This window comes from Anguilla rostrata, chromosome 17, assembly GCF_018555375.3.
Source record: "Anguilla rostrata isolate EN2019 chromosome 17, ASM1855537v3, whole genome shotgun sequence".
NCBI lineage: Eukaryota > Metazoa > Chordata > Actinopteri > Anguilliformes > Anguillidae > Anguilla > Anguilla rostrata.
Window position 1 is genome coordinate 27,005,204 of NC_057949.1, and position 17,041 is coordinate 27,022,244.

The 17,041-nt window shown below is 43.2% G+C and overlaps 2 protein-coding genes, 1 long non-coding RNA gene and 1 other non-coding gene across 4 annotated transcripts in view; 1 reads left to right on the forward strand and 3 right to left on the reverse strand.

Moving 5' to 3' along the window:
* Positions 1-11,947, forward strand: part of LOC135242955 (testis-expressed protein 2-like) — a 40,110-nt gene extending 28,163 nt beyond the window's left edge. The window contains exons 8-12 of the mRNA XM_064314323.1: positions 4,233-4,359; positions 5,949-6,071; positions 6,710-6,919; positions 7,450-7,570; positions 8,600-11,947. Coding sequence (XP_064170393.1) covers positions 4,233-4,359; positions 5,949-6,071; positions 6,710-6,919; positions 7,450-7,570; positions 8,600-8,803 — 785 coding nt within the window. The 3' untranslated portion in view covers positions 8,804-11,947. The remainder of the gene's footprint in view (positions 1-4,232; positions 4,360-5,948; positions 6,072-6,709; positions 6,920-7,449; positions 7,571-8,599) is intronic.
* Positions 1-17,041, reverse strand: part of scpep1 (serine carboxypeptidase 1) — a 397,664-nt gene that overhangs the window by 211,639 nt on the left and 168,984 nt on the right. The window lies entirely within an intron of this gene.
* On the reverse strand, positions 9,920-13,575 carry LOC135242957 (uncharacterized). The gene is made up of 3 exons (XR_010326512.1): positions 13,321-13,575; positions 13,096-13,194; positions 9,920-12,898 (listed from the first exon to the last, which is right to left on the reverse strand). It is a non-coding gene; the product is annotated as an uncharacterized LOC135242957 (long non-coding RNA).
* Positions 12,595-12,727, reverse strand: LOC135244292 (small nucleolar RNA SNORA50). The gene has a single exon (XR_010326950.1). It is a non-coding gene; the product is annotated as a small nucleolar RNA SNORA50 (small nucleolar RNA).

Sequence of the window (17,041 nt, forward strand, 5' to 3'; positions counted from 1 at the left end):
CGCCACACGTAAATATGACATTGATGAAGATCGGTAAATGGCAGATTATGTCCATTTGAACCGTTAATAAACTGTTAATAGACTTTAAAATGGCGCCTGCGGTGCGTATGAAGTGCTAATACTTTATGTAAATCCTGCTGAGGTGTTAAGCAACCTCAGAACTCACACTATGATATGCTATGCTAGCAGGATTCATTAAAACCCAGTATGTCCCTCGTCTCCTTAATTAATGACTGAATAAATTAGCATTGTGCCAGACAGGCCACAGTTTGATTTAAACTTTAAACTTTGGGGGGGGGGGTGGTTTGGTGAGGGAGCTTCATTAATTCCTAATTAATTAATTTGTTAGTTCCTGCTGCGGTCTCAGTGGGGGGTGTGTGTGTGGTGGGACGGGGGGGGGGGGGTTAGGTGTTTTTCGGGGGTGGAGCTGCAGTATCGAGTCATCCATCAGTCTGCCCCAGACAGACAGCCAAGGCTAATGGCTCCTAATTGCACGCGCGCATGCCAGCTCATTGCTCCATCAAAGGCCCATCACTCCCCTCCCCCCTCAGACTGTACTTTAAACATCACTGGGGTCCCAAATACTTTCATTAAAAAAATATGGCTCCTTGCGGTGTTTCATCTCGCACTTTTATGTTGCACTCGTATCTTCATCTTGATGTTGAAGCTGTTTCATATCATATCTCTAGTAAATCATGCCTCACTTCTAGTCTGTGACTTGCTGTAACTTCACTGACTTACTCTACGCTTACCGTGTGTGAACTAAACCTGATGCTCATGGTTTGCGGGTAGCTGATACTTTATGGGAACTGTACCTTATCTGACCTGTGTTCTGCAGTCGCTACGGCGACCTTCGGCGTGCGCTTATTGTGGGTCGCTTTGGATCAAAGCGTCTGCCAAATGAAATGTAATGTAATGGAATTCGGTGTGTCTGCTGGCCTTTGCTTTCATTACATTACGGGCATTTAGCAGATGCTCGTACCCAGAGCGACTTACTCAGCTGTGTGCGTTTGTACGCACAGTATCCGTTCGTACAGCTGGATCTATGCTGGAGCGGTTCAGGTTGAGTGCCTTGCTCAAGGGTACAACAGCAGTATCCTAGCTTTGGAATCGAACCTGCAACCGTCACAGGTTTACAAGCCCAGTTCCCTAACCATTTAATAGTCAAGGATTGGCCGGGATTTGTTTGTGACGTCACAAACATCTGCTAACGTTTGCTACATTAAACAGATGGCAGGGGGTACAAGTCGCCCTGCTGCCGCAGAGCGGAGTGGTCAAGTTGCCGTGTGGGACTGAATCGTGTCCTGTGAGTAGGCGGGGGGCTGTCCTGTCGGCTGCAGTGCAGGCGAGGGTCGGGACTTTGAACAGAGGGGTGACGTGGCAGAACCTGGGAAGGTTGAAGACGAGTCGGGCAGCAGCATTCTGAATCAGCTGTAGTGGCTGTATGGCACAAGCTGCCAGGCTTGCGAGGAGAGAGTTACTTCAGAACACTGAAACTGGATCTTTATTTGACTCGTTTACATGGAAACCCCCTGAATTAACATGTTTTTCTAGCGCTGTTTAAAGGTGGATGACTAATACTTTATTTTTAAAAATCCCATGACAGCCATGTTTAAGCCCATTCGAGCCCTAATAACTAAAAGCTGTATGCTCGGAGCACACCCTGGTGGCTGGCACTGGTTTTACAATTACACAATGAATCGTTTTTTTTATTTTTTATATGCCCTGAAGGACGTACTTTATTTACCAAGTATTCAGATATTTAGGTATTTCTGTTAAGACTGGACGGTGATTGTAGTTGAAAGCTGTTCTGTGCCCTGTCAGTGCTGTGGGGTGCTCAGCCTTTACCGACTATGCCATTCTCATCTGAAATGGGCTGGTGTGGGTGCAGGTTTTTTGTTTTAGCCCAGCACTAAGACACCTCATTTTATTCATCAGTGTCTTTTGTTGAATCGGTGCTGTGCTGAGACGACAACCTACACCCACACCGGCCCTTTCTGGATAAGATTGGACACCCCTGGGGCTAAATGATCTAATATCCTTGACACTAAGTATTCAACAGACTGTTCTGCCCAGGAATAGTGTATTTTGAGATGGATTCAATCACACTTTTTTTTTTTTTTTTTTGGACAGAAGGTTTATGTTTTTTTTTTTTCTTCTTCTTCAGTTAGCAGACGGGCCCCTCTATTGTCACAGTTGCTATTATCTCCGTGGCAACGGGCGAAGGCGCTGATGCTAATGCGACGTAGCCGCCTGCCAACTTCAAACGAGCGTTCGTTCAGTTGCGCCCCCTCTCTTCAAAGGGCCCTGAGATCTCGCTCTCTCGGGAGAGAGGGGGAGAGCAAGCCGCAAATGAGAACTTCAAACGAACGATGGATGGGAAAGAGGAAGAGGAGGGGGGGGGGGGTGGGGGAGGGCAGGTGAGGTAAAGACAGAGAGGAACAGGAAGTGGGCAGAGGTCTCTGGGAAGGGACAGAGCGAGACACAGGATGGCGCTACGCCCCAAAAAGGAGACGGCTGAATTAGCCGCCTGAGTCAATAAAACCCGTGGGTTTAAAATGAAGAGAGAAATCTCAGCTATTCATTAGATTGGCATTGCAGGGGGCATCCGAGGCTGTGAATGCTTTGAATGTTTCACACATTATTCAGATGTTTCGGCTAAAGGAAGACCGGAGAACTAGTGAGCCTTGGCCATGCTTCACCCGTGACGTCTATCGACAGAGACCTTGCAAGTCCATTTATCAACCGCCCCGTTAATTCAATTATATAACGTAAGGGTTCGTAGTAAACGACTGCATCATTATTGTCCAAGAGGGAAATTTTTTAACGTTGAGAAAAGAAAAATCTTAAGTGCAGAACGGCAAATTCTGAATTACGAAGGCTGGTATTAATGCTCAGGCCAACCCCCCCACCCCCACCCCCCCACAGCCTCCTGCTCCCACTCACAGTCTCACACAGTAATTAACTCTGAGCGGTTAATTAACGGGCTCGTTTGCAAAGGCCTTCGTGTGGCCCTGTCCTGCATGTAAGGGAGCAGTGCTCCAGTCATCACCGCCTACACCCCACTCGCCCCCCCCCCACTCGCCCCCCCCCCCTTCCCCGCTGTGCCTCAGAAGGCGTGTCCCTCGGAGGGAGTGAAGGCTTACTGCTGTGCTGTCAGTGGCCAGCGGGACCAAAATGGACGTACCGGAGACGCCCCTGCTGACAAAACTACAGCCAAGACCAGCTGGGATTCTAGGCTGGCTTACGGTGGTCTAAGCTGTGTTTTTGAAGACCAGCTGGGATTCTAGGCTGGCTTACGGTGGTCTAAGCTGTGTTTTTGACACTTCTAGCTGGTCAGTGGCTGGTCAAAGCTGGTCTCTAGCTGGACAAAAAAAGTTTATTTTATTTTATGTATTTTCATTTATTTGACAGGGACAATACACATTGGTCAACATCACTATTATGTGATGTAAATGCGCCAGATTTAGCTAGATCGCTAATTTCCATCTGTTCAGCTGGTAGTGTAAACTGGTGGTCAGACTGGTGGACTAGCTGACTATATAGGCTGCTCAGCCGGTGAAGAGCTGGTTAACCCAGCTGAAAGTGTCGGAAGCACAGCTTAAACCAGCGTGAGCAGTTTAGGCTGGTTTAAACCAGCAGGGATATCACACCCTCACAGATGGAGAGGTGTGAGAATTTTTTGGTTCTCAGCACGTGTGACTGTGTGTGTCCAACATGGGTCATTCCAACAGCTCGCATGCAATGCTGCTGTGTTCTTAAAATGGTCAGAACATAGCTTAACTTATTTTCTCTTTTTTCCCCCTTATTTTTGAAAGTAGAGAAAATGAAGCCAATTTCATTTTTCAAAAAACTGCTAAACTCTTGGGTGCTTTACATGACAGTGATTTAAATTGAATCTGAAATAGTTTGAAAAGGATTCAGTATTGGAAAATACTTCAGATGTTTAAAATGTGTTTCTGTTAAGCAGTATTTAAATGAGGTATTTGAAGCATGTGAGAGCTGGTACTTGAAATACAAAGTGTTTTCACATGCTTCATATTAAAAAAAAGCAGTTGGGCCAGTTTATTTGTAAATAGTTGAAAATGTAATTTTCAGATACATGATATTAGTATAGTACTGGTATTTGACCCAGGTCTGGTGTGTGTATATGTGTGTGTGTGTGTGTGTGTGCTTGTGTGTATGTGCGTGTTTACATGTACGTGTGTGTGTGTGTGTGTTTCTCCACGCAGGCCTGTGGTTTGATCTGGAGATCTCCTACACCGGATCCTTTCTGATGACCCTTCAGACCAAGATGAACCTGGCGAGGCTCGGGAAGGAGGGGGAGGGGCTTCGATTCGGCGAGCCGGGCAAAGACGGGTAAGAGCACTGCCACCGCCCCATTGGCTGCACCCCCCAAACTTCTGCCACAGTGAGCACCTGCCACAGCAGCCCCCCCCCCCCCCCCCACCCCCCCACCCGAACCTCTACCAGAGCTGGCACTCCCAAAACCTTTGGGCGCATTTTTAATTTCAAAGAATGGAAATGAATTGTCCTCTGACATTCAGAACTGCAGTTGTTAAGAAATGAAGTCGTTTGTAGAAGTGCTGTAGTTGGGAGACAGAGTTTCTTTGTTCCCTTTTTTCTCTTTTTCTGCTCTGTAATTTTCTGGCTTCTTCTGAAGAACGGTTCCCCCAAGCCCTTTTTTTTTGTCTTTCCTGTCGAGAAAAATGGAAGGAAAAAGACAGAGGACTCAAAGAGCTCAGTAACTGGCTCTCAGTCCCTCACATTATAATTGATTAGGTAGATGTAAGTAGTTTTATTCGAATGAAATTTCGACTTCTCATCAAAATGCAAAAAATACAGCAATATGCTATATCTTCTGTTCTTAAGTATTTTTTTGTATTTTAACCTTTTAAATACAGATGCCACACCTTCCTAATGTTTTAGCTGCATACCTTCGAAATGTCAATTCAAAACGATAATTGAAAATATAAAGTTTATTTAAGAGAGGTTATTATCCATGTACCAGGGCACCCTTGGTCACCAGCGACCTGCTAACCGCTAACAGGTCTTACTGTACCCTTCTCTCTTGTCCGCTCTCTGTTTGGACGCTTTCTTCTGTGGATGAAATTTCCTGTTTCTGGTGAGTCTTGTGTGCAGTTCTCAATTTTATTTTCTTGTTTATTTTTCCTTTTCCTTTTTTTTTTTGGTGTGTATTCAGCCCTAGCAACATCATGTGTTGACAATGTGACCATAGAGGCAGTGTCAATAAAGTTTTGGATTCTCAATGTTAAGATTAACTTAAATGAATTCCTATTGACTCTGGTGTTCTATGACCACAGTGGACACAACACTGGAACTAGCTCCGTTGGATACGATGCACTGAATTAATCTAATCATTCCTGTGAATAATTAGATTCATTCATTGTTTTTGTTGTTTCAGAACAGAGAGCACGTTCCATATTTTTTCTTAACAGAGTGTGAAGTGTTTCTTATTTTAGATATTTTTTATCGTGACAGCATGGTGAATGCGTTTGATTTCAGGTGTGTCTATCGTGACGGAGCAGTAAGTTTGATTTCAGGTGTGTCTGTCGTGACGGAGCAGTGAGTTTGATTTCAGGTGTGTCTGAAGTCAGGGTGTATCGTAGAGCAGTGAGTTTGATTTCAGGTGTGTCTATCGTGACAGAGCAGTACGTTTGATTTCAGGTGTGTCTATCGTGACAGAGCAGTAAGTTTGATTTCAGGTGTGTCTGTCGTGACGGAGCAGTGAGTTTTTGATTTCAGGTGTGTCTATCGTGACAGAGCAGTAAGTTTGATTTCAGGTGTGTCTGTCGTGACAGAGCAGTAAGTTTGATTTCAGATGTGTCTATCGTGACGGAGCAGTGAGTTTTTGATTTCAGGTGTGTCTGTCATGACGGAGCAGCGAAGGCGTTTCATTGGTTGACTCCCCTGTACCTGCGTTTCAGGTCCAGACCGCGAGTGTACTGCCTGGCCGACAGCGACGAAGAGTCCTCCAGCGCGGGGTCGTCCGACGAAGAGGAGCCGCCTGAGGTTCCCACGGAGAAGAGCTCATTGCTTGGGGCGGAAGGGTGAGACCATAGACTGCAGATAAAAACGTGGACGAAGTGACTGTGACATCACTGTTGACTTTTACACGGGCTTGGCGAAAAAGCGCTTTGAAACTGCCAAAGTGCAGTTCGCGAGCGCCGCCATGTTGTTCAAACTGGAGCCAGAGACTGCCCAGTAAGGAAAAGGGGGGGTGGGGGGGTGGGGGGGACCCTTTTTGTGGCCAGTAAGTCCGGGCTGGGTCCATCCATGTCGTGGACTATGCACATAATATCTCCCTCGTCAAATGAATAAGTGAGTCACTGTCTTAATAAGTGTCGTGCTCAGCTGCAGGTGTGCCACAGGTCTGAAGGTTACTACCATTGCCACAAAAATCAATCAAGTCAATCAATTTTTATTTGTGTAGCGCTTTTAACGAAGCAGCTTTGTCACAAAGCAGCTTCACAGAGAACCGGCCCCCAAAGAGTAAGCCTAGGGCAACAGTGGCAAGGAGAAACTCCCTGACTGATAGCAGGAAGAAGCCTTGAGCAGAACCGGACACAAAAACGATGAGGAAATAATGACTTTGGCGCACGGTATTATGTCCTCGGCTGTGTTTTGGTTCGTAGCGGCCTTAGCGGTCGTCCTTGCCGGGTGCTGACTCGCCCCCTCTCTCTCTCAGCTACGCTGGGGGCCACAGGCCCAGCAAGATCATGCGCTTCGTGGACAAGATCGCCAAGTCCAAGTACTTCCAGAAGGCCACGGAGACGGAGTTCATCAAGAAGAAGATGGAGGAGGTGTCCAACACCCCGCTGCTGCTGACCGTGGAGGTGCAGGAGTGCCGCGGGACGCTGGCGGTCAACATCCCCCCACCCCCGACGGACAGGATTTGGTACGTTCCAGCCCGAGGCTGGGCCCATTAAAACAGAGTATCTCTCTCAGGGGCATTTTCTACTATCCGGACTTTTCTACTTTCCAGCTCCACTGATCACCCTGAGGGTGTCGGATAGTAGAGGGTCCACCGTACCCCTTTTCTCTTTATAAATACTTTTAAATTGATTCCAACTCTTATTTTGTATTACTATATATATATTTGTTTTTTCTTCCTTAAATTTCACTCTTCAGATCAGGGTGAACTGCAAACTTTGCTATGCTGCCCTCTGTTGGTCATAAGTAGAAATTGCGACTGGTGGAACTGGATCGTCGTCATCACACAGATTTGGAGGAGGGGCGCACAGCCCTTTATTCTTAATTACTCTCATAATGGGTCTGCGTGGGCCTGGTACAGGGGTACCTAATCTGTGCAGAAAATGCAGAAGTTCTACAGGAGGCCGTCGCGTCCGAGCTGGTAGAGCTGTGGGTGCCGTAGACCTGGTGGATCTGGGACGACGACATCGGTTTGACACCCCGTCTGATTTACAGGTACGGCTTCAGGAGCCCCCCCCACCTGGAGCTGAAGGCCCGCCCCAAACTGGGGGAGAGGGAGGTGACGCTGGCGCACGTGACCGACTGGATCGAGAAGAAGCTGGACCAGGAGTTTCGGGTACAGTGACGGGGAAGCCGGAGGTCTTTATCAGTGCACACAGACCCACTGTGGGACGGGCTGGAACTTCAGCCAGAACATGCAGATGCCCCTCAGTGTTATGTATTTATTTTTTGTCCTAGAGGGGCATAAAAAGGGGAAAAAAAACACTCTGGATCGAGATTAACGGAAACTAATTTTGGGCTAAAAATGTTATGTTACTTTATTACATTATCATTGGAGCTTAACTGAAAGGTTTAGCACTAGCTCAAGAGTAATGTGCAGTTAGTTTATCACGATTAAAACCCTTTACCTGGCCAGGTGGACTTGATCAGATCAGATCAGATCAGACCAGGGTGGCCAAAACATGTGTGTAATAGTAATGTACTCGTATTTCCTTAAAGGTGTGTGCTGCACACAGGGCTCGGTTGCTTGATGGTGGACTTGCTCGCACCACTACAGCCGTATCATACGCCTTATTGTGTTTATTGTTATGTCTGTGGCAGGCCTGGGTCAAATACGCATTCGTTTTGGATTCAAATACTTTTCTACGCTTTACTGATCTTGTCTGGTGTATTGGAACCAATGAAATATGGTAAATGGTAAATGGACTGCGTTTATATAGCGATTTTATCCAAAGCGCTTTACAATTGATGCCTCTCGTTCGCCAGAGCAGTTAGGGGTTAGGGGTTAGGTGTCTTGCTCAAGGACACTTCGACACGCCCAGGGCGGGGCTTGAACCGGCAACCCTCCGACTGCCAGACAATCGGTCTTACCTCCTGAGCTATGTCGCCCCTCAGAGCTATTTCTGAGAAATACTCTCAGAAAGTGCAAACACCCTGGCTTCTGGTCATGTTGGCAAGCTCAATGACACCAGGCAAGAGCAATAGAGCACAGAACAGTATTTGAATCCGAAACGAATACGTGTTTGACCCAGGTAAAGCACGCTTGCCGCAGGTGAACTGCGTCCTTCGCTGTGCTGCCCATGCAAGCTGCTGTGCTGTCATGGTGACCGTCTGCTGCTCTCTCTCCCACGCCCCCCCCCCACAGAAAGTATTCGTCATGCCAAACATGGACGACGTTTGGCTGCCCATAATGCACTCCGCCACGGACACGCGCTCCAACGCCGCCGCCATGACAGCCGCCGTCGCCACGGCGAAGGACCCGTGCCCGGCGGACGCCGAGGGCGTGGCCCCCGGTGAAAATGTGAAAGGCCTGCAGTTTACAGTATTAAAGGAGGGAGAACCGATGTGAGGGGAGCCGGTTGGGGGTCAAAGGTCGGACCAACCAGCAAACAACCAAAACCGTGCCACATTCCTCCCACACACGTGGTCTGCTGGGGCCAGGAGTCTTTTGCGCTCCCCCCCCACCCCCTTTTTTGTGTTCAGTTCTCCGCGGGGGTACAAGGCTGAGGGTACCCCTACCCCCCCCGCCCGCCATGAAGTTCATAAGAAGAAATGAAGCCATTTGCTGCTCTTCCGTAGCCTATTTTTACGTGTGACAAACGGACTGTGGAAGAAGGCGTGTCCTGTCGTTTTCGTTAATGAAGGGGAACAAAACGAAAGCTCAGCTCTACCGCGGAAGGGGGAGAGATGGCGGCTGTGGAACTACCCGCTGACGTATTGCCCTGCCGCCCGACCTTCTGCGCGCAGCGGGAGAGAGAGAGAACGCACACAGGTGAAAACCTGGAGAAGAGAGAGGGCAGGACGTGGGCTGCCGAGTTCTGGTTCTGGTTCTGGGTGAACTGGGATTCGGGAGTTTTGACTTTCGCTTCCAAGGGGCTGGTTTTCAGTGCTGCTGTTTGAGCTGCACTGAACGCCTCGGGACGAAAATCACTGCTGTGAAAGTATGTGCCGTCCGTGATGCTGGGCAGCGCCCTCTGCCTGTCCACAGCGGTACTGCACGAACAGTGGGCAACCCACAACCTCACGCTCTGAAACGCACTGCAAAGGGAGGTGCCAGAACTTCGAACTTTCTTGCGCCCTGTCTACATGCATTGTGTTGTGTGTGTGTGAGAGAGAGAGAGAAAGACGTCTTGTTTTAGCGACTAATGCACATTTGCTTTAAGAAGCAGACCTGCCTGTCACTGCCCGCGCCCCCCCACCCCCATACAATGTGCTGCCTGTGTCACCCATCACTACCCCCATCCCCCCCCAAAAAAAGCTTTGTCCTCCCCCAACCCTGAAAACCCATTCACTAAGGAGCCATAACCAGGGGTGTGTGCAGTGATGCTTTGAGGACTGTGTTCAGTTTCCACCTTAAATGAGGACGCACTGTACACTAAGTAAACTAGAGGCAGAAATCCTGTGTGTGGATCGTACAAGCTTTGTATGGTGAAATTATGTATATGGGGCCTTTTTAAAAAAAAAAAAAAAAAGATGAATGTACGAAATATTCTTTGTCAGTTAAAAATGTTTGATTTCTCTGAAAGAAAGCATTAATCAGCAGTATGGATTACATGGGGGGGGGGGGGAGTGACGGGGGTATTATCGATTTGAGATGGTTTTTTTTTTTTGTAAAACGGTTTATATAGAAGTGAAGTGACAGTCGGGAGTGGCTACAGCTGTCCCACACTGTAGTTAATTTAAGTCTAGCCTCGCTTGTTGGGCTGATAGCCAAGGCTTGCTCAGAGACTGAGCGTCTGAAGTAAAACCTCATCTTCAGGAGAACCCTCACCCCCTCAACAGTATATTAATGTTTCATATGGAATAAGTACATAATAAATATTTCAGCGGCCCGGGTCTTTGGAAGAGCCATAACCATGAGATGTTAGCCATACTATGCAGCAGCCTCTGCCAGGAGACACACAGTAATGGCAATACATGCTTTTGTGATGTTTTTAGTTTTTTTTTTTTTTTTTAACTACGCCAAGTCATTCCTGTCACTCAGAGCATCGAACAGTGATTATTCTGCATGGAAACAGAGTGTAAAGACACTAGCGAACGGCTCTGGCAAACTGACATATAAGGTATCTGTGTTTTATACTGGAGATACTGGGTGAAATTATTTATTTTGCCAAGTTAAATTCACATGTATGCACTGTTGTTGTCCTTCTTGTTTACAGGTTGTTTAGAGTATGATACGTTTCTTGTGTAAAATGTATTTCTTTTGTAATGGCAAAAAAAAATAATAATAATCAAAGAAACAGCGATGTGCTATTGGCACCTGTGCCTTTAAAACAAACACTAGCTCCTCCCCTCGAAAACGACTGGGATTCCACACATACATTAATTTTTAAAAAGTGGCTCTCACTTTAAATAAATCTCTGCCTTTTTGAACGAGTTTGAAGAAAGAAAGAATGGAGAAAAAAAAACAAGAATACAACGTTAATCTAACTTTTTGGATTGTTCTAGGTTTATTTAAATTAGTTTTTGCCACAGTATCATCATCTGTGTTCTTCAATGGACAGTCAAGATTCTCCCCTGGTCACTTGTGAGAATACTCTTCCTCATTTAAGAAGTCATGTTTTTCATACAAGCACCTGTTTCTTTCTATAAAATAATAATTCATAATAATAATAAAATTAAAAAGCCACTTTCACAGCAAGCCTGTGGAAATGATTAAAGGGAGGGCATGCATCAAGCCTCAGACTTATTTTACGGGATAGGCCTGCTGCAATGTCCTGCACATGGAGTGTGCTCCAGCACTGCAATATTAATGAAGAAAAGGCTGATGGGACTTGTAGTGTATAACCGTAATTATGGGCAGGATCTCAAACTACAGTACAGGCAGGCATATGTGAAGCTTTGAATCAAGGCTGCTCAATCCTGTTCCTGGGAATATGCCCTGTAGGTTTGGATTCCAACCCTAACAAAAGTGCACCTCATTCAACCGCTGGAGATTTCATTGAGCTGATAATTAAGCGTTCCAAATTAAGGAGAGTTGAAACCTGCAGGGGGCGGTAGATCTCCAGGAACAGGACTGGGCGGCTCTGCTTTAAGTGAATCATCAGTGGATTCATTTAGAGGCCCATCTGATGGTGTGACTGTACACACAGGCCTGTGTGGAAGCTCACAGACCCTGTTCACTTTCCTGTGGTAATGCCTTCATTTTACTGGAATTGTATTAATTCATATATATATATACACACACACACACACAATTATTGCCATATTGTTGATTTATCTGTTCACCATACAAGCCTTGTTGAGATTTTAAAAATTGTTTTCGAAGTTATGATGCAGAGGAAGCCTTTTAATACTCTATCATTTGTAAGTGATAAAATGGTGCGAAACCTGTGTCGTGTCAACGTAATACCCCTCTTTTGTGTGCAATAACTACAAGCAGTCAGGACGACAAAATGCACTATGTTCAGCAGTATAGGGAATATTGTATGAAGGTCGACTTATGAGGAATAAAGGTTTTGCGGTTTGAATAAATCACGTTCTCCCCTTATGACTATTGTTCCCCATCTGAATCATTAGACATTGTCTGTGGTCCTGTGGCACAGTTGTGCAAAACACACAAACATTGTGGGTTTGACTCCAGGGGCCTGCATCCGATTAAAAATGTACACATTCTAATGTCACTTTTGATTGAGAGATATATATACACACACACACATCCATCTTGGGAAACATGCCAGGGTTCAAGGGTTGCCATGGCAGCCATACCACTTTGAAAGGTCATATTTTTGGCTATGGGTTTTTTTTTTTTTTTACTGCTTAGCAATCACATGCATTGAATCAACAGCAAAATGTATAAATTGACTTGGATACAAAAAAAGGGAGAAGGGGGGGGAAAAAAAAGCTTTCTAGCAGCAGTTACAAGGGATGTTTAATCCAGCATTTTCCCAACCAAAGTATGCTTTGTTAAAGACCAGGGAAGGCGTTTCATAAAGCAGGATTTGAGTTAGCTGGGTAATTGAGTGGAGTACAGAGTCCAGATCTGGGAGGGTTCCACTCGCTGTGGTTATTCGGCTAACTCCGTAATCCTGTTTTGTGAAACACAGCACGTCACCAACCCAGACGGCAAGTTGACCAGGTTACAAGGGAGAAAAGACTGGCAGAGCGGGTGACCGTTCTACTACAAAAAACAAATTGTTCAGATGTAACTTGCTTTTAAAAGAGCAGCTTGGTAGACGCCAAAGAAGCCCCAGTTATAACAAGCGTTTCTCTCGCACTGTAGCTTGGCCTGTGAAACCACAAGTAAGGCTCCACAGGTTCAAAGACAGTGCAGACGGGCAAGTCGCAGGTGCTCAAAGAACGACCACACCAAGACTGGAGACTAAACCATTTTTATTTTATTTTATATTCATAGAAAGCTTAAGAAATTATACAATCAGTCTTCTCCCAGGTAGCACTTGCGCCAGCCGCATCTGGATTTCTTCGACCTCTGTTCAAAGGCAGCCTGAAACAAACAGGGGAGGTTAACGTTGCTGCTTAAATGTGCAATGCAGATGCACGCGCCAAGTAGCCACGGAGCCGTTCTTGTCAGTAACAAAAGTTGACTTCATTATTTCATTCAGAAGTCTAACGCGTTAATAACATCATTCGTAACGTTTCGTAGCAATAAGTGGAGGTCAAGCAAGTACATCGTTACGTTACCTCTGTGCCCAGACGCGGCCTTCCGCTCCTTAAGCACGTGGCGTGGACGGAGGGCACGTGCGCTCCGCTGCTGCTGCAGCTTCGAATGTTTGAAACACCCTGCAGGATAGTAAGTGCGAAATTAATTTGTTAGTTTGATCATGAAACGTAGCTGAAAGTTTGTTTCGCCCATCTGTAATCAGCGCGTCGATAGCTAATAAAAGGGAAGACGAACACAGCGCTTACCTCGTACCGTTTAGGTAGCTTGTCTGCACAAATTATCCGCCTCTAACCTACGTAGGACTCCACATTGTCCGCCCGAATATCACCAGCTTTCCGAACAAACAGCTCAAATCGAGTCGTCTTGTGTAACCCATAATTCGTTATAGTTTTTTATTTTCGTTGTAGTGCGAACCTTCCCAAATCAGAACAAGCAACCCTGTTCCTCCTCTTCCCAAATGCAAGAGCCTGCCACTCCGACTGCATTTATACAAGAGACGTCACCATGATACGTACTTCCTGTTAGTTGCTAAGCAACTACTTCCTCACTTCCGTGTACCATAGAGTCCCCTCACACGTGACGTTGGAATACATTATTATTATTTTTGCAAATTTAAACAAGTTTAATATTCCTGTACGCTTGTTCTAAGTAAAACAACTGGAATTAAAGATTCCAATTGCATGATTCATTTGATAGAAGGCACTGGCGCTCATTATGTCTATTTTACTATCAAATGACCTTCCTGAAAGCTAATTCAAAAAGAACCTTAATTAGAAACGGATGGCTAGTATTGGCTGGGAAAGAATGAACATTTAAATGTACGCTACACGAAGCTTTGATTTATGTTAGCGTTTTGAAATAAATTCCCAAACTCTCCAGTTAATACCTCGCAGTTCTTTATTTATTTACCAACAGACAACTGGACAGTTCAAATGCAAATAAATACTTGCGCTTTGGCCTACATGTCTAGCCTACTTGTGGATGAAGTTAATTCTTCTGAATGAAGATATAATCATAGAGCAGTTATTAATTTTTACCTCAGGTTATAGAAGTGTCTCCATTTCAATGGGAACAAGCACCAGGAGTGAGCCCTACCCTTGCTCTGGAACAAGATTTTAAATTGCCATCTTCTGATGCAGATGGATAGGAATTCATGTTTATGTAACAGCAAAGGTGAATTAAATCAATGAAAATGTTTTTCATGAAATCTATGGTGAATAATGTATTTCAATAAAAAATGCCAAAATACATAAGACTATAGCCTTATGTCCAGTAAGTGGAAAAATCTCCAAAAAAATTTAAATGCCATCTTATGATGCAGATGGATAGGAAATCATGTTTATGTAACAGCGAAGGTGAATTAAATCAATGAAAATGTTTTTCATGAAATCTATGGTGAATAATGTATTTCAATAAAAAATGCCAAAATACATAAGACTATAGCCTTATGTCCAGTAAGTGGAAAAATCTCCAAAAAAATTTAAATGCCATCTTATGATGCAGATTGATAGGGAATATTGTTTATGTAACAGCTAAGGTGAAATAAATGAATGAAAATGTTTCTGATTAAGTTCATGATGAAAAATGTGTTTCCGTAAAAAATACCAAAATACATAAGACTATAGCCTTATGTCCAATAAGTGGAAAAATCTCCAAAAAAATTTAAATGCCATCTTATGATGCAGATTGATAGGGAATATTGTTCATGTAACAGCTAAGGTGAATTAAATGAATGAAAATGTTTTTCATGAAATTTATGGTGTAAAATGTATTTCAATATAAAATGCCAAAATACATAAGACTATAGCCTTATGTCCAATAAGTGGAAAAATGTAAAAATTTTAAAATGCCATCTTATGATGCAGATGGATAGGAAATCATGTTTATGTAACAGCAAAGGTGAATTAAATCAATGAAAATGTTTTTCATGAAATCTATGGTGATAATGTATTTCATAAAAATGCCAAAATACATAAGACTATAGCCTTATGTCCAGTAAGTGGAAAAATCTCCAAAAAAATTTAAATGCCATCTTATGATGCAGATGGATAGGAATATTGTTTATGTAACAGCTAAGGTGAAATAAATGAATGAAAATGTTTCTGATTAAGTTCATAATGAAAAATGTGTTTCAGTAAAAAATACCAAAATACATAAGACTATAGCCTTATGTCCAATAAGTGGAAAAATGTGAAAAAAAATTCAAATGGCATTGTTTGTATATTAATGGATAGGGAAACGTTTATGTAACAGCTAATGTGAATTAAATAAATTAAAATGTTTTTCATGAAATCTATGGTGAATAATGTATTTCAATAAAAAATGCCAAAATACATAAGACTATAGCCTTATTTCCAATAAGTAGAAAAATGTGAAAAATTTTTAAATGCCATCTTATGATGCAGATGGATAGGAAATCATGTTTATGTAACAGCGAAGGTGAATTAAATCAATGAAAACGTTTTTCATGAAATCTATGGTGAATAATGTATTTCAATAAAAAATGCCAAAATACATAAGACTATAGCCTCGAAAAAATCTCCAAAAAAATTTAAATGCCATCTTATGATGCAGATTGATAGGGAATATTGTTTATGTAACAGCTAAGGTGAAATAAATGAATGAAAATGTTTTTCATGAAATGTATGGTGTAAAATGTATTTCAATATAAAATGCCAAAATACATAAGACTATAGCCTTATGTCCAGTAAGTGGAAAAATCTCCAAAAAAATTTAAATGCCATCTTATGATGCAGATTGATAGGGAATATTGTTTATGTAACAGCTAAGGTGAAATAAATGAATGAAAATGTTTCTGATTAAGTTCTTGATGAAAAATGTGTGTCCGTAAAAAATGCCAAAATACATAAGACTATAGCCTTATGTCCAATAAGTGAAAAAATGTGAAAAAAAAATGGCATTGTTTGATCATATGGATAGGAAACGTTTATGTAACAGCTAAGGTGAATTAAATGAATTGAAATTTTTCTGAAATTTATGATGAAAAATGTGTTTCCGTAAAAAATGCCAAAATACATAAGACTATAGCCTTATGTCCAATAAGTGAAAAAATGTAAAAAAATTTAAATTGCCATCTTCTGATGCAGATGGATATGAAATAATGTTTATGTAACAGCGAAGGTGAAATAAAACAATGAAAATATTCCTGATTAAGTTTATGATGAAAAATGTCTTTCAGGGGTTTTATGTAAAAATATCGAAAAGATTTTGTACACTCTGCGATATTACCTTTTCCAAATAAAAATAAAACAAAATAAATAAAAAGCACTTGCTTATGCTTGAAAAGTGGACAACTGTCAAAAACTTTTTATATACATGTTTTTATACTAATGAACAGGGAAACTTGTTTATATGAAATCCATGATGAAATAAATGAATAAACATGTTTGATGAAATTTATGATGAAGATTGGAAAATTTATGATTATCATTGGAAAACAGCAAGACGCTTATCAGCCAGCAGCCGTATCACCATGCACCCGGCTCCTGCTGTGTGACTGAAGCTAAGGAAGTGTGGGCTTGGCCAGCACATGGATGGGAGACCACCTGGGAGGACTACGTTGCTGCTGGAAGTGGTGTTGGTGGGCCAGCAGGGGGCACTGTGCTGTAGGAGATGTTGTTTTTCAGACGAGACGTTACACCGAGATCCTCCCTTACTGTGGTCATTAAACAGTTGGGGGTTCCCCGGTGTCCTGGATGAATTCTCAAACTTTCCACCTAATCATCATCTGAGTTAATTGGCTACAAAAATCATGTTTGGGTGACAGCCATGTTGAAATAAAAATGTTTTTGAATAAATTCATGGTGAATGTTGTGTTTCTGTGGAAAATAGCACAACACATTAGACTGTAGTCTTATGTTGAAAAAGTGGAAAAAATACAAAACATTTTAAATTTCATTTTGTGATACACATCGATAGGAAATCATGTAACAACCATGGTGAAAT